This window comes from Ahaetulla prasina, chromosome 4 (genome assembly GCF_028640845.1).
Source record: "Ahaetulla prasina isolate Xishuangbanna chromosome 4, ASM2864084v1, whole genome shotgun sequence".
NCBI lineage: Eukaryota > Metazoa > Chordata > Lepidosauria > Squamata > Colubridae > Ahaetulla > Ahaetulla prasina.
Genome location: NC_080542.1, coordinates 38950010 through 38974127, shown reverse-complemented (window position 1 = coordinate 38974127; position 24118 = coordinate 38950010). Strand labels below are relative to the sequence as shown.

The 24118-nt window shown below is 37.3% G+C and overlaps 2 protein-coding genes across 7 annotated transcripts in view; both read left to right on the top strand.

Annotated features, from left to right (window-relative positions):
- The window catches only part of NPEPPS (aminopeptidase puromycin sensitive), a 121446-nt gene extending 102329 nt beyond the window's left edge, over nucleotides 1-19117 (top strand). Inside the window, exons 17-23 of one of the 4 annotated variants that reach the window (XM_058184199.1) lie at nucleotides 1154-1367; nucleotides 6090-6232; nucleotides 6623-6679; nucleotides 8521-8628; nucleotides 11699-11854; nucleotides 11942-11989; nucleotides 14885-19117. In XM_058184199.1, coding sequence (XP_058040182.1) covers nucleotides 1154-1367; nucleotides 6090-6232; nucleotides 6623-6679; nucleotides 8521-8628; nucleotides 11699-11854; nucleotides 11942-11989; nucleotides 14885-15037 — 879 coding nt within the window. In that variant the 3' untranslated portion in view covers nucleotides 15038-19117. Of the gene's footprint in view, nucleotides 1-1153; nucleotides 1374-6089; nucleotides 6233-6622; nucleotides 6680-8520; nucleotides 8629-10761; nucleotides 10972-11698; nucleotides 11855-11941; nucleotides 11990-14884 lie in introns of those variants that run through there. The other 3 variants (XM_058184198.1, XR_009155192.1, XM_058184200.1) reach the window with 3 other exon arrangements.
- A 4725-nt stretch (nucleotides 19118-23842) lies between these two features.
- KPNB1 (karyopherin subunit beta 1) overlaps nucleotides 23843-24118 on the top strand; it is a 94557-nt gene continuing 94281 nt past the window's right edge. For all 3 annotated transcript variants that reach the window (XR_009155057.1, XR_009155056.1, XM_058182856.1), the window contains exon 1: nucleotides 23843-24089. Coding sequence is in view for 1 of the 3 variants with exons in the window: in XM_058182856.1 (XP_058038839.1) it covers nucleotides 24050-24089 (40 nt within the window). In the remaining 2 variants the exon portion in view is untranslated. The remainder of the gene's footprint in view (nucleotides 24090-24118) is intronic.

The window sequence follows — 24118 nt, the reverse complement described above, 5'->3', positions numbered from 1 at the left end:
AATATACAGGATCTTGTCACTATTATATATTCCACACAACCTATGCTATGTTGTTTTTAGAGATGTTTTCAGAATCAAGATATCAAATTGAATTTTCCTTTTTGTTTCATACCACCTCAATAAACCAGAGTAGATTGATTTCAGGGTTGTTAATTTCAGCTCAAAGTTAATTTGGCTCCTTCCTTAAAGATGGTAGTTATTCTTCAAATGTTAATGCTTTAAGATTGATAATGATAAAATATAATGTAACGCTGAAACCATAGTGGCTTGTGAAGGATTTGGCGACACACATTCATTTAATGGAGAATACCAGTCAATCAGTTTGAACTTTTCAGTCAACAAAGTGACTTGAATTGCTTTCAAGTTCATGAAAAAACTATTATCAATTGCTGACATTCACAAATACACTACAGTTGACTTGTAGTGTATTTGACTTACAACCAGCTGTTTAATGACTTGACTTACAACCAGCTGTTTAATGACCATTTGAAATTATGACAGACTAAATTATAAAAAGCTATTTACAACAGCTACGCCTCCCCCTGTGGTCTTGTGATTGCATTTTGGGCAGTTGGCAACCAACTCACATTACTATTGGAGTCACTTTTGCAATCACAAGACTGATTTGTGAATTTTTTTTGCCAATTTTCAGCTAAAACAACCTTGGATATGCTATTACGTTATGACCATGTGGTTCTCTTAATCATCATGCGATTCACTTAACAAATGTGGAGACTCGCTTGTAAAAATAGTGGTAAAATCGAGTCCATCCATATGGTGAGTTGACTTATGACTATAGCACTTATAGCTGAAATTCCAGGGTACATTGTGGTCATAAGCTGAGAACTACCCTGTAGTTGTAGCTGTAAATGATTGGCAGCTAGAATTTTCAGAATTGTAAATTCTTTACCCTAGCTCACTTGCCCTGTGTTTTTGAAATCATAGAAATAGCAAGATTCTTCTATTGTTGTTTACTACTTTCATGTATGGCTTGGATTGATAGAAGTTTCTAGCTCTGTATTGACATCCTACCTCTTGTTAGATATACTCTAAATAACTCTGTATAATTTATAGCAAGGACCCAAGTGCTGTTTTGTAAGATTGAATATATCTTTTGGTTTGGAATATAACTTACTTGTTTTTCTTCTCTCAGGCCAGAGCTGGAATTATTAGCACTGTAGAGGTTCTAAAAGTCATGGAAGCTTTTGTGAATGAGCCCAACTATACTGTGTGGAGCGACCTAAGCTGTAACCTGGGGATTCTCTCAACTCTCTTGTCCCACACAGACTTCTATGAAGAGATTCAGGCATTCATCCGTGATATCTTTTCACCAATAGGAGAAAAACTGGGCTGGGACCCCAGACCTGGTGAGGGTATGAAGATTTATGAATACTTTGATCTTTCAGTATTTCAGATTTTTTTTCTTGCCCCTTTTTGTTGTCAGCAACTGAGACTTCCAAAATATTCAGGAATAGGGGACCAACTTTGATAGTTTCCTCTGGAAACTATAGTTCTAAGGCTTGCTATGGATTTTTCTGCAGTTTTAGATGGTTGAACTGCTGAGGGTCTGATTTCATCTTGGAATAAGGCAGAAGACCCAAAGTCAATAGAATTATTTGGAGTACAAGACACACTACCCCCCCCCCCAAGTGGGTGGAAATGTCTGTGCGTCTTATACAGCGAATATTGTGGCAGGGGAGGGGGTTTGGGCCTGTACCAATCAGCTGTTCTAGAACGGGCCGGGGCAGTGGTGGCAAACAGGCCGCAGCAGCAAATTGGCCACAGCAAAGGCAAATGGACCATGGCAAATGGGCCAGATGAATACCAGATGGATGCTGGGAGGCAGAGGCAGATTTTTTTTCTTATTTTCTTCCCCAAAAGCTAGGTGCGACTTATAGTCCCAAAAATACGGTAATCAGAAATAAGATTCTATTAGTAATCTTACCCCACAATATGCCAGTTATTCCTTTCACCTTCATTTCATCTATTATGTATGTATGATGTACAGGTAGATTGGATATATTAAAAATATTTAGAATATGGTCCATGTAGTTCTTCTAGATTTCTGAGCAGCATTGCTACTTTTAATTATGATGTATAGTTAGATTAATTATATAAATTGGGTTTAAGAGTTAAAATGCCAGAACAATAGTATAAGAAGCGGTGATGCTTTTTCTCTTCTATCTGAAGTTGCTTGATTTTTTCAGGGGATGCCAGTGAAAACAAAAATTTTATAGAACTAAGTCAGAAGATTTTTATAACAAGAAGAGGGCAGCAAGCTTTGTTCGAAGTTCAAAACAGCAGAGGCAAAATCAGAAATTTGAAGGAGAAGACTTAGGTTCTTCTTGGCAATACTTCCAAAATTTCTTTCTCCTCTTCAATTGGATGAAGATTTATTCAAGAGAATGATGATATTGCTGGAGATAGTCATCTGGGGCCATGAGTTGAAAAGTTATTAGCAAGTGTATGATACCCAGGTATACTTCTGGGTTACATATGTGTACTCTATAGAATCAGTACAGAGTTCTAAAACTCAGTTATTGTGAACATATTGACATTTAATTCAGGAAACACTGAGATACTGTCACTTGCAAACTAACTACTCTGGCTGGGTATTCACAAGTAGTCTTCGATATGCTTTCAGTTCCTTGAAAAACACATGTATTTTACAGTACTTGGATAAGCTGAATTAGTTGTAGGAGTCAGGAATATGCTGTATCAGTTTAAGGTGGTATGCAATCTATGGGTCCATTTGGAGAAAGTTAATTTTGCTTTGTTTTCTAAATCAGGGATCCCCAACCTTTTGGACCTCAGGGACCACCAAGTCCAACATTTTAAATCCCAGGAACCACTAATACGAATCCAGCGCACCACTTGCTGACGTGCCTAGACTCCCAATGACATGATGGGGTCCTTCAGGCACTGTCCCTTCTTTCTCTTTCTCTTTCTCTTTCTCTCCCCCTCCCCTTTCTCTCCCACTCTTTCTCTCTCATTCTCTCTTTCTCTCTCCCCCGCTCTTTCTCTTTTTCTCTTTTTTTGTCCCCCCTCTTTCTCTCTTTCTGTCTCTGTCTCTCTCTCTCTCTCCCTCTCCCTTCCTCACTTTTTCTCATGGGTCAGCCAGTATCTTGGGGCTGAAAGGAAGTCAATCATCCCCCCGAGAGACTGAGGTGCAGGGGCACCAACAAGGAATGGAGGAAACTTGCAGCTTTGTAGCACAGCCCTCACCAGCTGGAATGACGTAATGGTGTATGTGGGGAGTGCAGGCGGGCCGAAGCAATGGGTGTTGGGAATCCCGGATTGTTTCTTCCCCCTGCTGTAGCTTCCTGTTGGCTGAATCCACCAGTGGCTGTTCCCGCCCCTCACCCTCCCTTCCCAGTCACTCCTCGCCTTTCAAGGGAAGGGGAGGGGAGATGGAGATTTGCGTTATATTGCAGAATAAGAGCGAAGCTTTGTCTCTTGTTGGATCTCTCTCTCTCTCTCCCACTCTTTCTCATGGGCCAGCCAGTGTCTTGGGGCTGAGTTCCCCGAGAGACTGAGGTGCAGGAGCACCAACAAGGGCCAAAAGAAACAACCATGAGATCCAGCTCCCGCTCTGGAACATGGAGTGAATCTCCATTCCCCACCCTCCCCTTCCCTTGCCAGGCAAGGAGTGACTGTGAAGGGAGGGTGAGGGGCAGGGATAGCCACTGGTGGATTCAGCCAATAGGAAGCTACAGCAGGGGGAAGAAACAGCCCGGGGTTCCCGCCACCCTTTGCTTCGGCCCGCCTGCACCGCCATCCCCCCCCCTGCACCATTATCTCATTCCAGCTGGCAAGGGCTGTGCTGAAAAGTTACAAATTGCCCAAACCTCCCTCAAACAGCAGAGATTTACAGCCCCACCATGAGCTGCCTGGTCGGTCCCATCTTCCAGAGCTCTAGTCACAGGATTGCCCATTGCTTATTCCAGAGCACCTCCTACACCCGGGTGCGCCACAGACCACCAACATTTTATCATGGACCATCTGTGGTCTGTGGACTACCGGTTGGTGACCACTGTTCTAAATGATATATATTCTAATACACTTTATACCAAGCTTTCTTTAAAGATAATACAGAAATATCAGTTGATTCAGAATGAAGTGATCTAAGTCAGGGCTGTCAAACTCACATCTTCAAGGCAGCGTCACATGACCTATTGGGACTTTTTCCCCTTTTGCTAAACTGGGTGTGGGTGTGGCCAGCACGTGACACATCTAGCCCATGGGCCAGGAGTTTGTCAGCCCTAATCTAAGTGATGGGGTATGACAAAGTAGATGGACCTAGAGATTCCTGTATATTATCCAGTGGTAGTTTACCATACATTTCTAAACTTAATCTAAGATGAAACAATTTTAAAACCCTGTACTGATTATGACTAAATTTGCCTTAAACTTTGACCCTGTTTTAAAATCAGGAAAAGTAGATTGTCTTTTATTCACCTATCTTAAAAGGAACCTTTTCATAATAATTTCATACCGCTGGAACAGTTTGCTATCACAAATCCATTTGATCAGACATTTATAAAAGGCCTAACACCCATGTACTATCTTGGAGATTTTTGTTCTTGTTTTATTTTATTGCATTATTATTTTTAGCTATAGTACATTTAAATTTTAGGCTAGATATATTTACCTGAAGTTGTTGATTTTTATTGTTGCAGTTTTATTATTATTGAATGGAATTTGTAAATATTTTGTCATTAAAAGTGGGGTTTAAATATTTAAATATATAAAATAAGTCTTCAAAACATTTACATATATGTCTGTCCCATTGAAGACTCACTATTCAAAAGCAGTTTTGTACTGGGCTCAAATCCCTGATGAACTACTGCCTAAGTAGCCTTCAATCATTAATTTCTCATTCATTTTTTAGATAGCATAAAGGGTTTTGGCATTTACAATAGGAATTAAAGTAACATTACAAAAAAGAAAAAATTGTGGCTTTCAATCTTGTCCATATAAAATGGCAGCCCTCTGGAATAGCAACCCCACAGAGCTGTGTATTTCCTCTCCTGGTCTCATTTAAAATGCTGTTTAAAACCATGACTTTTTCCCCAGGACCAATCTCATAATTCATTCAATTATTCCTGATTCCTCTGTTATCTCTACATTTTGGATTTTTTTTTTCAATTAAAAAAAATGCAGTGAAGATGTGCAAAGGCCTGATAAGGATGAGAACAAACTTGCAGAGGAAGAGGACAACTGAGTCTACAGCTGGCTTCTTTGTGATCCTTTGTAACCTTTAAATATACCCATTAGAATGCAAAAAAGAGAGAGAAAAGATCAATGATGGAGCAACAGCAATGATGTTTTTTTAGTGACTCTACTTTATTGCAGTACTAAGAACCCTTCTTTAATCCTGATAAAAGAGTGCTGACTATTAAAAACCAACTAATTCTAGACATATTGGATTAGTCAAAATCTAACAGGATTATGTCTGTGGAGATTATCAATCATTCAGGTAATTGTTGTCCCAAAGGTGCTTTTTCAAGAGGCAACCATACTTTATTTTTCCTTGAAGACATTTTGCTTCTCATCCAGAACTGAAGCACTTTCTTGGGACAAACAAGATTATATAGATTGAAGTCTATATATGATAAAAATCACAATATAGCTTAGCATGTCATGGGAACCTGATCAGTATATCAGACAAGCATTTACAGCGCAGTGTACTGTAGGTTGCAGTTCAACATCTCTCAAGCATGTCACGTCAGCCTGTTTTTCTTTGATGATTCAATCCTGATAAATTCTTTATGCAAAACATAAAGTTGGTGTTAAGTTCACTTTCTCTCATTAATACTATTCATAGTCACATATTTCATATCAATGTCATGGAAATATTTAAGTTTTCTGCAGGTCTAGGACATAAACTTTTGATGTTGGCATTCATGATAGTTGCTGAAAGAACATTGTTGAGAATATAGGAAATGAAGGACTGAATATTTTATAGAACACTTCATAGATTTCATGCTCAAGATTTTGGGAGTCCTGTTCAGTTCAGATTCATACTATATATGTATGATAAGGCTTTTAAAAATATAACTTTCTTATTTCTTATTATTTTCCATTAGGTCATCTAGATGCACTTCTGAGAGGCTTAGTTTTGGGCAAGCTTGGAAAAGCTGGACATAAGGCAACATTGGAAGAAGCTCGGCGACGGTTCAAAGATCACGTGGAAGGGAAGCATATCCTGTCTGCTGATCTAAGGAGTTCTGTAAGTTGATTTCAAACGTTAAGTTTTTCACATAATCCTCTTGATTCAAATTCTGCCTTTCATATAGAGCTGAGTTAACATAATTGCTCTGCTTCTGGTACTTTCCTCATGATGGAACAGAAATGTCTTTTTAAGCAGTTTTCCATCAGCTCTCCCCAGTCTACGGTTGGAAATTTCCTTTCCGTAAAATGTTAGATACAATCACAATCTACATAGGACAAATGTTAGTTTAATAGTTGCATATTTTTAATTCCTTAGATGAGCTTTGAACAGAGACAGGCTAAACTTTTGGAGGCTGAAATATAAAAAGGAAAGGGCGTTCTAAGTTGATTTATAGGAATACACTGACAGGAAGTAGCTTTCTTTACATTAAAATTATTTTTTTTCCAGGTATATGTAACTGTTTTGAAACATGGTGACAGTATAACTTTAGATACTATGCTAAAGGTAAGTATGCTTTGTATTTCTGGACATGTAAAAATCTATGGATAATATACCGTGCTAGTGTGCAAGATGCTCATAAGTACCTTGCAGTTTTAATTACTGTAAACTTTGCTCTGTGCCATGATAATAATAGTAGATAGCCTTAGAAATAGTTAATTTTAAATATTATTAGTTACAGTGGAAGATTTCATTGCAATGGAATAATTTAAAATATTAGTTAACATTTTTCAGTTTCTGTCCTCCATCCCTCCATCCCTCTCTCTCTTTCTCTCATATTTAGCCATATTATTTGTCCTAAGAATGGAGAAGAAATGAGTTATATAAATTAAATAGGGCTTGGTTAATGATAAACCTTCCCAAAAGCTACAGGGTGTAATTACCATATTTTTCGGAGTATAAGACGTTTCGGACTATAAGACGCATCTACTATTTTGGGGAGGAAAACAAGAGAAAAAAAATCTATCTCTGCCTCCCAGCAATTTGCTTTCTTGCAGCAAACAGCGGAGGCCGAAAATGAGGTGTGTGGAGGCAGCAATAGGTAATGACAATCCCTGCAGCCTGAAACAACTGATGGTCAGGAGGCCGATCCAACCCACAATTACCTGCTTGTGCTAATCAGGCTGTGCTGAAGCTGAAATGGAAGCAGACTGTTTGCTTCAAGGAGGCAAATTGCTGGGAGACAGAGGCCAAAGGGCAGGGGCCGGTGGGTGGGTGGGGCTACATTTGGTGTATAAGATGCACCCAAATTTTAACCCCCTTTTGGAGGGGGGGAGTGCGTCTTATACTCCACAAAACATGTTATTAAAATAGTACATTATTTAAAAAAAATTACACAAAATTGGTAATTGCAACAAAGGAATCTGTGGCCTTTTAGATGTTGCTGGATTTTCAGCTTCATTTGGCTGGTGAGAATTTTAGCTCAGCAGTATCTGAAACGGCATAATCTCCATCTTTCATCCATTTTCTTCTCTCAGTAATTTAAATTTGATATTTTTTGAAACAATGTTGCCATTGGAAATTATAAGAGACACAAGTGATTTCCATCTCATCAAGAAATTGCTTTTGACAGCTGTGGCTGTTGATTTGGTGTTTTCATTTTCAAAATATTTTCTTTTAAATATCTCCCATTCCCTAATATGCACTTGATCTTCCTCCCAAAGTATTGCTGCTGGTTATGATTTCCATTGCCATAAGTGAGCTGACTTGCAAGAACCAAATTTCTTGCTTTCTTCCTTCTGAGGAAAAGGACCGAGTTTCTGTTTGAAAGCTACATATCAGGAGCCCTTTTACAAATCTTAGGCTGCAAATGCTTAGGATACATCACAACTTTAACCATTTTTGCCTATCATATTGCATTCTAAAACACATTTCCTTTCAATTTAGCAAGCTAGTTGGTCCCAACATCTGTTCATGGGGTAAAAATGTGTTTCTACCACAGAGTAACTTTTCTTGACCTCTGGTTGTACTAAGTTCTGCAGAAGTGTATCAACCTAAGTGCCATATTTAAATAGCATAGTTTTAACAAATTTCATTAGTGAAATAAATTGAGACAATTTGGAAATTATTCCTTTAGCCATTGTATAGAAATAATATACCATGTATTGATTCAGCTGTAAAATAAATCTTGCAACCGCCGTACTGGAAAATGTAGCCAAATTTTGATGACCACTCCCACCCTCCAACTAAGTGGCAAATATTCCTTTGTGTTTTATTCATTGGCCATATGTCGAGAAGCTGAGATGTTTTTAATTTAGCTTCTCTGGTCCTAGTTTAGAGTAGAATATGACAAGGAGAAGTCTAATATCACTTCCTATTTGCTATTGTTATTTTGTTTTTTTTTGCAGCTCCACAAGCAAGCTGATATGCAGGAAGAGAAGAACAGAATAGAACGTGTACTTGGTGCAATATCTCAGCCAGAATTAATACAGAAAGTTCTTACTTTTGCACTTTCAGTGAGTAAGATGCCACATACTAAATTTATATCCTGTGCATTGGAAGCAACAGAAGATTGGCATTGGAAATTTAGTACCCTTTTCAGCATCCTAGGGATACTGCTTTCCTTCTCCTTTTTTCCTTAAATATATAGCGCTAACATATAAGCAAAGCTTGAAATCCAAGAAACAGGACATATATTGAACAGCTATTGGTGTTGCAGTGGCCCATGTAGTTCATTGGTCCTTCCAGAAACTTAGCAGGACCAAAATAAATTATGCAGAGTAAATGTGGTATATGAGGTGGATGAGACAAAATAACAGAAAATGAGTTATAAAAATGAAATAATTGTCCTGTTTCTTTCACGTTTCACATTAATTACATTTTTGTATATCATTCTAAAGTTGCCCCCAAAATAGCTTGGCCAGCTAGAGTATCTGACACCATTCCCCTCATAAGCACAACTAGGGAGCAATGGCTTCTATAGGCATTGGAGCGGAGGAGACAGGCCAGCATTGAAACCTATACGGTGTGGCTGAATCTTTTTTTGGACTAAGCATGGGCAGCATCACCTGCATCAACCCTTTGGCAGCTTCTTTTTTATTGAAAGGCCAAATTTCAGCAGTTTCATGGCAGTTAAATCAGGAAAAGGCGGCGGTAGCAGCAGCCCTTCAATACTTAGGATTGCCATAGTGGCCAAGAAAGGTAGTTCAACAGTATTTACACTGTTGTGCCTAAAGTGAGTATATAACTTGGATCTTCCTGTTCTCCATAGTTAGAATAGGATAAGAAAATCAAGAGCTACCAATTTTGATGATATGGCAGGTGACTGTGGGATGATACCTAATAGAAAAGCAGAGATTTAAAATCAAACATACTTAACAAGACCAGCATATTGGTTCAATGCTATGAAAAGAGACAGTTTTGTTCACTATACTTACATAAACATATGAATTCCAAGTGTTTTATACCTGACCTCCCAAAGTGAGGCAGCTTCAAAACTCAGAGTTGTTCCATACTAAGCCAACTGGTTAGGAACCAAAACTGCTCCAGAGCAAGAAAGAAAAGAGGAATACTACTTATCTTATTCCAAGAGTTCATGCAAATCTTCAGTGTCAACCTACTTTTGAGCCTCTTCATAAACATTCAAGAAGAAAAAAAAAGTCTGTAGATGAGATGAGTGCCACGTGAAAGAGAAAGAGGAAGGAAGGAAGGAGAGAGAGAGAAAGGAAAAGAAAAAGAAAAAGAAAGAAAGACTACCTATGGGAATAAGAAAAATAAAGATGTGGAAAGTAGGGGTCCTGGCTAGGCAGTATCAGAAAAAAAGAGAAGGGCCAAAAAAGGATCCTGTGCTTGGAATCCTTGATTTCCTCAATCCTGTGAGGAAACAAAGGAGACAGATCATAAGAATGCCAAGAAAGGTAGCCCAGCCTTTTTATTGGGGCTGATCCCAGCAAATCTGGCATTCTTTGAGCTGATCAAGAATTAGGTGATTACAAGCATTAAGCTGATGAAATGAGCCTATTTCCAAACAGTTCAGTGCAGGAATTGTGATCCAGTCATTAATTATTAAAGACTCCCAGGTCACTGCACTACAGTTGAGGCCTATGTACCCAGCTCTGATGGCAGATTTTTACTTAGTGAGCGAGTGTTCGGGGTGGAAACAGATCAAGGACCTTCTGAAAGAGGCCATGCAAGTAATGTCTTGGGCAGAGAAACACATACACTCAATACCAGAATACATAAAGGAATAACTGAATTACTTTGTGAGATTTCAAAAAGTTAGTAAACCTCATCACACAATGGACCACAGACAACAGAGATGGTGCTTTTGTCAACATTTCAAGTCAACAGAGCAGAGGGGGTTGATGTTCTGATAGTACCATGGCTAGATGATTGCTCTGCACTTTCCATCAACTCTAGTACTATCCAGAGTGGTGTGCAAGGAAAAATGCTCAAGGCATCAATGCTTTTAATTGCTCTATTCTGACCTGGAAGATTATGGTTCTGTACTCTATTGGAAATGAGCAAAGAGGTCGTGTGACATTTGAGAAACCTGGACATTTTGCCTCAAGGCCTAGTTCTACACCCAGATTCCTGCTCATTACATCTTTGCTCTTAGAAATTAAATGGGAACATTTCTTGAATTTCAGGCTTTCATCATGACAGTAGAAACCATGTAGGTTTCTAGATGCCTAGCCACCACCACTGTCTATCAACTGATTGGAAGAGTGGTATAAAAGACAGACATTCGTGGCACCATCAGATGTCCCTGAAATATTGGAATTTCTGTAAGCAAATAGAGAGAACAGCAAAATTACTATACAGTGACGCAACTACCTTGGGCTCTGACCCCTGACTAGGTGAGGGGCATGCCTTTCTGGCCACTCTCGTATGTCTGCCTTCCTCAGAGGCACATGTCTTTGTACTCCTGGTCATCCTCTATTTCTCTTTATGAAATTTGCCATTGGTTTTTAGGAGACCAATGTCTCCTAAAGAGACATTGGTCTCCTAAAGAACAGATATTCTTTCTGTAAGAAGAGACCTCATTCCAACAAGACAAGATAGTAATAAAGTCAAATACCTATTTTATGCCCAAGTTCTAAATTTTACTGAGCACCAGAATTGATGGTCTCCCCATTTCTGCTAGACCATACCCATTCTGGAGAACAAACCAGATACAAATTACATATGTGTGGTATGCTAGGAATAGAACTCAAATCTTCTGGACTTTTCTGCTTGAAAGAGATAAAAATGAAAGTTTAATTTTGGATTTTGATAATTAAATAGATCATTGTTATAGAAATATCTAGTACTTACTTTTTGTATATAAGTAAAAAGTTGACCCTATAATTTTATCATGTAACTTACTGCACCCAACGAAGTTGAAAGTCAGTGGTTTTGGGATTTTTCCCTTTTTCCTCACTCTATTCCCTCTTCCTTTTCCCTTTTCCCTTTTTTCTCATTGTCTTAATTTTCATTTATATTGTATATGTCAGAGAGAGAGAGGGGAAGGGAGAGAGGAGGCGGATTATTTATTTTATAGATTCAAATCAGCTTGGTTTACTACATTTCTTATTTCATTTATAGGAAGAGGTACGTCCCCAAGACACAGTATCGGTCATCGGTGGAGTTGCAGGAGGCAGCAAGCAGGGCAGAAAGGCTGCCTGGAAGTTCGTCAGAGACAATTGGGAGGAACTATACAATCGCTACCAGGGCGGGTTCTTAATATCCAGGCTAATAAAGGTATGCATAAAATATCTTAGCTATGGCAATAAAGTTTTTTTTTAAAATTCACACCAAATCTATTATGTTCTGTGCTTCTTTTTTCAGCTATCAGTGGATGGATTTGCAATTGACAAAATGGCTTCAGAAGTTAAGGTAAGACTATTTGATCAATATCTTTGCTGCTGCCCTTCTGGTGACATGCCAGTGATTGGAATGATTCTTTTCCTCTATTGCGTCATCCTCACTGAAAGAGGAAATTGGGGTAAGGGGGTTCTAGTCCTTGGCTCCCTAGCACTATGTTCTCTGACTGAGCACTTAAAGATTTAGGTATTTATACTACAATTTCTGTTATCCCTAACCTGGCGATCCAGGTTGTATGGAAGTTATAGTCTAAATATCAGATGGTTACCAGGTTATTTAATCAGGTAGAACACTGGAATTTCCCATAAAGTTTGGAGTCATAAACCATTGACTAATTACTGGGTTATGTAGACTACATACTGCGACAATCATTGCGGGATTTAGAAAATGAACATATAGAAACTTAGTTTGAATTAAAATCAGAAAAAAGCTTGGTAAATTTCATTTTTGGAAAATCATTGAGAGTCAAGCAGCATATAATTTTAAATTATTATTAGTATTACATTCATACCAATGAACTTTATATATGGCAGTAATATAGCAGTTTCAAAGAATACTTTTTATGATAGTATTAATTGATTATGCTAAATAACTGACTTTTTGGTAATAAATATAAATGATCTGTTCCCACCCCTATTCTAAAATCATGAGGTTACAAAACTACAGCTACTAGCATTCTTGCACTGTGATGAAATGATGAAGGAGCACTGTGAAGTGGTATATAAGTCTAAGTGCTATTGCTATCCTGCAAGTTATTTACAATATTTGGAGAACAAAAAGTATCCAAAGTACACTGCTTCAAAATGTAGCTGAATTATTCTTTCATATCCTGTACAGAGAAGTAGAAATAGAGTTTAGGTATTTTTTTTTTAAAAAAGTTGAATAGATAATTTTCCTGTGATTATAGAGGAACAATTTCAATTCATTTTACTTGAACCTTGATATAGATACTTACCTCATATGCATAATGATGTCATTACACAATTACCCATGATAAATTACCCATTCATTCAAATGAGAATTTGAATGAATTATGTCATGCATATGGTATAAAATGACATACGTGACATAATCTTCATTTATACTTTCTTATTTTTTATTTCTAGTGGTAAGCCACTCAGAGTTGTTTGGAAGTTGGGTAATCAATCAATAAAATAAAATAAATGATTTCTTCGATGACATCATCACACAAATGACTTAAATCTCCATAGTGCCTTATTTCTCAGTAAGAGAACATTTGGACATTTCTCAGTAAGAAAAGACATCTTGTTTTTCCAATCACTCTGTTAAAACACAGTTTTGTGGAACTGAAAAGGAAGAATGCAGTGTAATTCAAAATATGCTAGTGATTTAGGAAAGAAATGCTTTGGTGAGTTCTGCTACTCTGTTCCCCCTCTAGACTGTGCTGTTCTGACCATGGTTCAACTTTTTCCAGGAACATATTCTCCAAACTTGTTTGAGATGTCTGTTTCCAGTTCAGGAAATTGTTCTGAAAATCACCGAAATGCCCAGAATGGCATAGTCTAGGAGGGTTGAAAGTTTGAGAGTAGTCTAGAAATTTATTGTGACATTTTTAAGAACACTTTGTTCCCAAGTTGCTACATTTTGCATATCCTTGCAGTGTATAAGTCACATGAAAAAAATATATCCCATTGAAATTTTAGACTTTTTCAACATATTTCAACTTACTGATATTTGATCATTTCAACAATATTGATAGATACAGATAAAGGGTATATAATATAATAAATATAATTCACTATTTACATTTTGTAGTCCATTTAAAAAGACTATTAAATAATTTCAACTCAGTCATTACACTGGGATGATTTCAAACAACTGCCAAATTACCCAAACCAGGCCATTTTAGCAAGTTCAGCACAAGAACAAAATGTAAGGTGCCTCAAAAATTCTAAAAAACTCATAAGTGACAAGTAGCGCTCATTACTATTAATGTTAAAGTGAGTCAACATGATGTCACTGAGCATATTACAAAGAAGCTGCACAAATTATATCTACATGAGAGATATGCCAGGAGGAAACCTTCGTTGTCCAGAAAGATAATCAGGGCAGATGAAGCAAAGAGAGAGTTATTTGGCCTCACTGCCAGAAGATGTGTTTGGAAAAAATTAAAGGCAGTATTTCATCTGAAGAACCTGATACCAATTGTTAATGCATGGTGGTCAAAATGATATTTTGGGGGATGCTTTGCTGCATCAAGGCTAGCTCATCATCAAAGAATCCACTATGAATTGTTCATTGTACTAGAGGGACTTGAGGTGAATGTGAGGATTTCTTTCAGAGGACTGAAGAACAAGTGAAAGTGGACCTTGCAATATAATGACTTTAAATATTCCAATAAATCCCTAAGAAATGGCTGAAAAATGAATGGTTAAAAATCCACTCCATCAATGTCAGAGACTGGTAGACAATTATAAGAAATTGAGGTTGCTTCTTCCAAAGATATAATATAATACCAGGTATAATATCAGGTATTAGAGCCAAAAATATATTTAATTTTTCCTCAGAAGGAAACGGTGTAACTATTCATTTTTTTATGGAATAAATGGTTGCAGAATCAGTTTTTCATAGTTCCTTAGTTACATAACTTTTATATTGCTTGAATGAAGATAAAACATATTAAAATACTTTGCATGGGGTGTACTTATTTTTTCCACATGATTGCAACTATATAATTGCAAAAAAATATTCTTGCCTTAATGAAATGTAGATTCTGTGCTGCTGTCTTTGACACCAAAATGCCACACATAACAACCTCTGTTTTTTGCAGTTAGAATCTGCTCATCCAAATTACTATGTTGTGGAATTAAGTCTCTATATTCTGACTGACTGATATGAAGATATCAGATGTGATACTCCCAGAAAATGTTATTTCATTTCATGTAGGCTTTTTTTGAGAGTCATCCAGCTCCATCAGCTGAGCGTACCATACAGCAGTGCTGTGAAAACATCCTGTTGAACGCTGCATGGCTGAAGCGTGATGCTGAAAATGTTCATCAGTACCTCCTGCAACGCAAAGCCTCACCAACTGCTGTGTGAGCCCAATCTCATCCACCTCGGACATCCCAGCTGTTGCGGCCCAACTGCCTCAGCGTGAGGAGGAAAAGCTGCTATTCAACAGTTGAATAATGCGCCAAGGAAATTGGAGTTTTTTCTCACACCAGTGGGGACTGGACATTGAATGTAGTTTAACGGTTCCTGCTCAACTCCAGAACTAAATTCTAATAAAAAGATTTTATCAAAATTTTAGCAACAAAAAAACAAACAAACCACCCTGTAAATATTATAGTAATAAAATAGAGCATAACAAAACTGTGAAACGTCCTTAAGGCTTGTCAGTGGTCAAAATATTTAATACACTCTCCCCTTTTACTTTCTGATTATTTTTTAACCATTCCTTTTCCTTTTTTTTCTTAAAAAACAAAACAAAAGAAAAAAGAAACCAGAGGTTTCTTGGCAAGTTGAATGTTATAGCAAGTGGAGGGCAAGAGTGGGTTTCGCCTCCAAGCGCACCTGAAAACACACTGAAAGGCAGCAAAAGCACTTACAAGTTGTGTGGAATGGTCTAATTATGAAAGACAGCTTGGTATAACTTTTAAGTGTAGTCCTTAGCTGAAGGTTCTAGGAAACAACATATGATCTTGGTTCAGATTTCGAAAGCTTGTGAGGCTCCCTTGTTTCATCTTTTGAGAAGGGGAAAATTAAATATCCTGTGTCTGTCTTTTCTCCCTTCCTCCTTTTTTGTTTCATTTGCTAATATTCGCAAAAATTGCAAGCTTGTATAGAAATACGTTTCTCAGCCACATTAAAATGAAATTATCCTCCCATTCCCTTTTGTGTTTATACTTTATTCCTGCATGCAGATAAGATTTAGTATTGTAATTGGATCTTTTTGGGCCACTGTAAAGTCTCACTTCACTGAATGCATAACCCAGTAGTTTCAAAAAGGTGTTCTGTTTCAAAAACAAAACATTGCCTTAACCCCTTGTGATTGCAGCTTTCCATTCCACTTTATTTGGTAATGTTTGGTAATTTGATTCAGAACCTTAAACTTATACTAGTTGGCATGATGATAAAAATCTAAGCTTTCTGCCATCAGTTGCTTAAGAGAGTAGTATGTTCCTGCTTACCAATTTCATATCCAACATCACTCCTCCCTCAAATGTTTACAGTTCCCTTTTTTAAAATACCTTTTTTAACATTCATACTTGGCGTGGCTTTAATTGTTAATTGGAGAAGGTCATCAGACACTAGATGTCAAATTGCTTCCCTGGAAACACATTTTGTGCTATTGTTTTAAATGAAAAACAAAAGAAAAAAATTACAACAAGTTGGCGTTAATAAAAAGGAAAGTCAATGTGAAATTAAAGAGTCTTGATTTTGGTGTGTGTATATTGGCAAAATAAGATTTTTACATGCCTTGTATGCATGACCATGGCTGTGAAACAGTTGAAATGGACTGTGGTAGATGAATTTCCCTCTTTATTTTAATTTCAACTGCATTTTGATATGTTTTTCTTCAAATTTGGAAATAGACCTGAGCTTAGTTCAGGACAGTGTACTCAGCATTAGCATATTTGACTTGCTGGGCCATTTCCTACACAGGCCCATTACAATTGTAGTGCTTTTGTACAGCTTACATCCACTGCAGTGCAACTTGATACTATAAAAATCCAAAATTTATTATTCTCTGCCCTTTTTTAATTGGGTGGGGGTAGGGGGAAGATCCTTGTGAATTTATTTTATGCAATTCATGTTCAGGGGAGCTTATATATGAGAGATATTTAGGTTGGATTCAGACCTAAACTTTAATTATATTTAGATCTTACTGAAATAAATGGTACCTAAGTTAAACGGTGGCTGTCATGTGCCATTGGTTTTGGTGGGACATAAATCAACTAAGTATGATAATAGCCCTTTAACCCCACCCCACCCCCAAATATGTATCTAATACAAAAATGTGGCTGAAAAAAATCTAAGTTTAGACCAGCATCTTCCAGGTCAGTAGATCTATCTATCTATCTATTCTGGCTCACCAACACAGTAATTGCTGAGAGTTTTGCAGTCATTCTACAGGAAATGAATCTCAGTTTCTGCTGCTGTTCAGTGCGGTATACAATTATACTGTAGTATTATGAAATCCCTAATCTTTTTACGATAGAGCATGTACACATTTTTGGTTAATATGATCTCTACAGATTGATGTTTTTACTTTTGCTGTATTGAAGATGATATCCTTAATATCTCTGGTTCAACACACACATAAACAAGCAAAGCATGATTAAGAAAGTTGCTATTTAGCTGCTTAATTTTGCCAAGACTTAAGGGATTGAGAAAAAGGTTAAGTTTATGTTGAAGTACAGGGATTTCTTGAGAAGACATAATTTCTATGATTTCTCAGTGATAGGACATTGTTACTTCGAAATATGGCAACAGCCTAGTGTGGATATGGCAGAAAACTCTAAATTTTTCTTCTCCTGTTCAGCTGCTATTTTTCACATAGTTCTGAAACACGTGCATTCTAAGTTAACTACTTTGTTAAGGCTGCTGCTCTAAACTGTTTGTACCATACTGAAGTATAACATGGTAAAAATAGGCCAGGCACTGTTTGTGCTTGGATCCTAAGAACTGAAAAGTGAAAGTAAATGGTGTATAAATCTCATGTAAAATAATTAACAGGCCTAGAAAAATAAGGGTGGGGGGAGGAAACTTCAACCCTGATAAAATTAAAATGTAACAGAAATATAGGCTATATTTGCTGATGTCTTTATTTAAGTGTCTACTATTACCCTTAACCTCCCTTCAAAAAAAAAATCCATATATATATATATTTTAGTCACCAGATATTTGCCTGCCCTTAACAATTAGCTGAGCATCATTCTTGGTGGAGGGTTGATCAGGAGACTTAGCTGCAAACATTTGTTCCCATGTGTTTATTGGATAGCCTTCCTAGTTTTATCGAATAGATAAATGCTTAGATACATAATCCCTAAATTCCACTACTTTCCTTCTTTAATCTATGGTTTCCAGTACTTTATTGTTTTCATGGTCTTCATAAATCATATGAAGGTCTTGTCTTCTCTGCTTCTCTTTCTGGGTTTTTCTTCCTCCCTGATAATCTCTTCTAGAAGACCAAATGAAAGATTATGTGGTACTTTTTCTTTTGCAAAGAAAATGCTAGACATATTTTTAACTTGACCTGTTAAGTTCAAGTTAAACTTAAATATCACATTATTTAGGTATTGGGGGTTTTTTTTGGTTTTTTTAAAAATATGCAAATCAACAACCCTGCTCAGTAAAGAACTATTTTAGAAAATAGCTAAAAGATGTGATGTGGACATAAAGCATAATGATTGCCTAGGGTTTGGATTTTTGAGATTGCTGTATTTCTAATTTTAAAAAGAATGCAGAATTCTGAAATATATGTTGTGCACAGATACTTTAATTTATTATTCAAATTTCTATTTTACTTTGCATAGAATCTTACATAATCTCCCTATAAATTTACTCTTTCATCCTTATCCAGCCTTATACTGATGCTGCAGAGGTCCTGTTGTCCAGAAATGAGATTGAATATAACATGCAGATATATTACTCTTTTATTTATGAAAGGAAAACATGGTTTCCAAGGGGTTGCTTTAGACCACCTGGTCTAAAGAATTCCTGAGCATAAATTGTACCATTTGGCAGAAGGCAAAATAATTGGGATCCAAACTCTAATCTAAATATTCTTAAATTTTATTACTCACATTAATCCAATGCACCACTCAAAAGAATAACCAAGGAACTTTACTGTACTAATTTTCCTAATATCTATAGCTGATAAAAAAGCCAGGATATATCGGGACATGATTGTTTTACAGGGCAGCGTTTTATTACCCTTGTCAAAATTATATAAAATTGTACTTTGTATAGAAATTGTATAAAAGTAACTGTACTTTGAACAAAAATAGCAAATACACCATCCATGATTTGGAAATAATGAAGAACTCTGCAGCTTGCTTATCTTTCAGTGGATAACAACTTTTGCAGAACAGTGTTATAAATCTCAGCCTATTCTAAGTATAACAAGTGGTTAGGGACTGTTTTGTTTTTTTTCAGATCAACCAAGTGTTGATCCATCCATTGTGACAAGAATTGACTGACTGGCTTATTATCTGAGCCTGATATTGTGGGCTGAGAGAGTGACTTGTCAAAACCATCAGCTAGCTTTCATGTTTAAGATGGAACACAAACTCACAGTCTCTTCGTTTCTAGCCTTAAGCTCTAATGTCTTAATCATTAGATCAAACTGGCTCTTCATTCTGAGTATGATAAGTGAATTATTAAAAAACCATCTGTTCAAAACAAATCTGGATGCAATCTATAAAAAATAAAGTAAACAAATTTCGGAATAAGTATGTTTATGGATGATTACATATACGAGTTGAGAAAGAAATACTTTAAGTATATGGGTAGTATTCGAGATAAGATTGTAATGGAGCCTGGCCATTGCAGTCACCGCTATTAAGCAAAGCAGCCGCCTTAATCTCCTCTGATGCAGCCATTGAACAAATTCCAAGAGTCATTAAACAACATGGGGTTCCCTGGGATGGGGGAGGCCTATGCAGGGCCAGAGTCACCTGTCCCAGCTTTCTCTTGCCTCTCAGGGTGCCCATAGTTCTTCAGTTTCTTTCATACCCAGTGAGCAAGGGGAAATCGGGCTGCTCAGAGTTTGCAACCATTGGTGAGCAATGACAGATCAGGCTGGCTAGGGTTTGCAGTCTAGCCTTAGGCAAAGAAGATGTTATTCTTGTGTAGGGGGCTGCCTTTTTATGGAAGCTCCATAAACTTTGGAAACAAATGGCATCTCCTTAAAAGAATTGACCCACATTAAAAAAAAAATCCTACAATATTGTAAGAACAGAACCTGTTGAAAAAGATTTGCTACAAGGCTGACTCTATAAGAAAGCTGATTATGTGTTAAGTGGGTGCCACTTTCAGAACCTGCAAAACAGAAAGGGATGATTCCTGGACCAGGGAGCATGTTAAGTCCTTCCAGTCCTTAAGTGGGGAAACAGCTGGAAGCTTGCAACTCCAACCAGCTTGATCTCCCCTTGCTCACTGGTGGTTGAAAAGTCTTGCCAACCTGATTTCCCCTTGCTTGCTAGAGACTTGCAAATTCCAGCTGCTTTGCACCACTATAGCCAGCATGATCTCCCTTGAGTGAATGCATGGGAGAATCACTGCTGCAGCCACTATAACTTTGAAACCAGGTTGTAAGTAGCTTTTGGGAACTTTATTATAAGTTAAGGACTTCCTATGTCAGTATTTCAACTCAAAACATTTGTATATACCCAGATAATTAAATGTGTGGTAATATAACTAAGAAATGCTGACCAATGTTGAATACATCTAATAATAAATGAAAGATTCTTCAAAATTTATAGCTGTTAATCTCCTCTGATGCAGTAAGTAGGCTTTTACATAATCTAAAAAAAGGATTCTATGCTTTGCAGTACAAATCTAATTCATAAATGGAGACAAGAATTGGATCAATTTCTTATGTTGTATGTAACTTAGAACCAGAAAAGGTCCAATATTTTTCCCTATCTACAAAAGCATAACAAGATACTGCTTTCTTCCAATTCATATTCTCGTACCTCAGTAAAATAACTAACAGAAAATAAGAATTTGTTGAATGTATAAAGACTGAAGGAAGGGCCTAAAAGAAAAAAAAATGGTTCTTCCCTACCTCTTATGGACTCTTAATAGGATTATCTCAGCTCTTCCTTATGAATACATGGCTATTTGAATAATAACTGGGCATAACAAACTCATACGATGAGATACATGTGAGTGTACAATATTAAGCACCAAACATAATGCAAAAGTTATATAGCAGATCCCCCCATAAAGTGTGTTACCAAGGCAGATATCCAATTCCCATTTTTTATTAATTATATAATTCATTAATTATGCTTTGTTTAAAATTCTTAAAGACCTTTTAACTAAAAATTGTCTTAGCATATGTCTTTATAGAAGAGAAAAGTTACGTGGGATGCCCTAGCTGTTGATAAAGTCTTTGGCAAATTCTCTCATCAAAGATTCATGATCAAATATAAATTATTATATGATTATTACTTAAAGAAAAAAAGAATAGGTTTAGAGATAATTGAACAGTTCTTGAAACAGTATGAAAACAATAGTTTGAATAAGCAGTGAAATAGCCAAGTTTGTTAATTATTATCTATAGTGGTAAGAATAAAAAAACAAAACTTAATATTTTTTAAGATTGGGAGAATGGGCACTATAATGGCAAAACGAAATATAACTCTAACCCTTCTGTTCCAACAAATGGTTGCATTGAGACAATTTCTATTCCTTTTGTGTTATGTGTACAAAATGATGGGACTTGATTTGGAATAAATTTTGGCCCAATGAAATAATATTGACCAGTATGTAACTTCCTGTGGAAAAAACAATTATATTTTGGAAATAATTAGAAAATGAATTGAAATTAAAGTTTTAAATATCACAAGGCTATTAAATAAATTAATGATGAAACCATATATGGAATGTTGTCTAATTTTGTAATAATTTTGTAATTATGGTATTACAAAAAAGATACTGGAGAGTCCAAAAATGAAGAGATTGTAAAAACTGCCATATAAGAAACTCTTGTATTTGAAACTTCTTTGATGAAAACAGATGAATACAGCTTTATAAAATTTGCCATGGTACTTGGGGGGGGCGGGGCGGTGGGCAGTGGGCAAGAAATCTTCCTAAATACTTGCTATTTTTTCTTGTTTTTTAAGCAAATATTTACAGGAAACTGTTCAGGAACTACCATGGTCCTTGAAATAATTGCATAAGGCTTGAAATAATTGCAAGTTACAAAGTTTATTCAGTGGAAAGATGCAATTATAACACAGGCATCAATAAGCTGTGAGAGACCACCATTTCACTTGGCCTTCATAAGGCAAAGATTAGAATCCATTTCAAACTAGTGAATATCTGTGGAATTTTGTTAGCTTATTGTGGGCATTCTCACATTGCTTCTATGGAAGTGAGGTACTGTCTCTTTGGACATCAAAGGCCAAGAAGATAGCCTGTCACAAAACACATATTAAGAGTTGTAAACCTAATCTTACGTAGCTTCTTCTCCAGAAATACAATATGTGTATTTACAATACAACATTTGCTAGACCAATTCTTGAATACAGCTCATCTGTCTGGAACCCATACCTCATTTCAGACATCAATACAATTGAACGTGTCCAGAAATATTTTACAAGAAGAGTTCTCCACTCCTCTGAATACAACAAAATACCTTATGCCACCAGACTTGAAATCTTGGGTTTAGAAAACTTAGTACTCCGCTGCCTTCGACAGGACCTGCGTTTAACTCATAGAATCATCTATTGCAATGTCCTTCCTGTTAAAGACTACTTCAGCTTCAATCACAACAATACAAGAGCAAACAATAGATTTAAACTTAATGTTAACCGCTTCAATCTTGATTGCAGAAAATATGACTTCAGTAACTGAGTTGTTAATGCTTGGAACACACTACCTGACTCTGTGGTCTCTTCTCAAAATCCCCAAAGCTTTAACCAAAAACTGTCTGCTATTGAGCTCACCCCTTTCCTAAGAGGTCCATAAGGGGCGTGCATAAGAGCACAAACATGTCTACCGTTCCTGTCCTATTGTTTTCTTTCATTATATCCAATTAATATAGTTATTAAATGCTTATGCTTATATATATATATCTTATATATTATATAGTTACTTTCATGCTTATGCTTATATATGCTGTTGTGACTAAATAAAAAAATAAAAAAATAAAAATATTTTCCAGAAGGCAAACTAATGAGTTTCCTCTTTGCCATTCCATTTCATATTTCCACTATGTTTTCTACTCCTACAAAATAGGAACTAGAGCACTGTTGGGTGTGGGGACTTTGATGTTCTCTGAGCTTGGTTATTTGCTGCTTTGTTATCAGACTTCGTAAGATCTTCATTGATACAGTAGAAGATAGTGGAGCAACCAAGCTCAGAGTGCACCAACGACCGTACAGTTTATCCTGTAACTGATGCGCTTCCTATTCAACACAGCTTCTGAAGAAATCAAATCTGTTTCTGGAAGGCAATACTGCTAAAACGAACTATCACACACTATATTACAGAGTAATATGAACACCAGGCAATGTAAAGTAGTAGTAGTAGTATAAAATGCAAAACAGGTAAAGGCTTTCATTCACTATGAATCAAGAAAAAGATGGAAATGCTTCATTGTGTTTGTGTAGTCAGACATAAATTCCTAATACTTCGATTGATCTCTTCCCTAGTATAAGGGCATAGGCTTGCTGGTTTAATTAACCCTGCACAGCTTATCCAAACACAAAGTTTTTGAAACCGTGCGTTTTTTTTCGACCTGTCAGCCTCGTGACGTGCGAGCCACAATGGCCAATCAGCGTGGGAAGGAGAGAAGGCGGGCGTTGGTGCAGTGGTGGTGTTCATGCGCCTTGGCAGGAATTGGATTGCGTGACCACGCTGCATACGCACGAACGTTACGTGCCTGAAGGCAGACTTAAGGCCTGGCAGGCCTGTTCAGTTAATCGGCCAGAAAACAGGGCAATGAATTAGCGACCCTAACAGGGAGGCTGTGGGGAGGCACGTTATTTTGAGTTTAAATTTCCTCCCCTCCTCCTCCCTTGTCCGAGCCGCACTCGCTGGATAGCTTCATTTTAGGTCGTTTAGCGCGCGAGCGCGCTTCCTCCTCCCCTCTTCCTTTTTCTCTCCTTCCGCCGCCAGAAGGAGTTGTGTGTGAGGAGGGGGAGGGGAAGTTGTAGGGGAGACTCCAGTCGCTTCCGCCGGGGGTGGGGCCGCCCCGCAGCTGAGGGAGAAGTAAAGAGCGCGCGAAGGGAGACCGAGCGGCCGACTGAACGGGCAGGCGGAGGGCGAGGCGGCGGCGATTACTGACTCCGATCCTCTCTTTCCTTTTCCCTTTCCCTTTCCCCTTCCTCCTTTCCTTCCTGGCTTCACCTCACCGCCGCCGCCACCACGACCATGGAGCTCATTACGATTTTGGAGAAGACGGTTTCCCCAGGTAAAGGAGAAACAAACCCTACAGCCTTT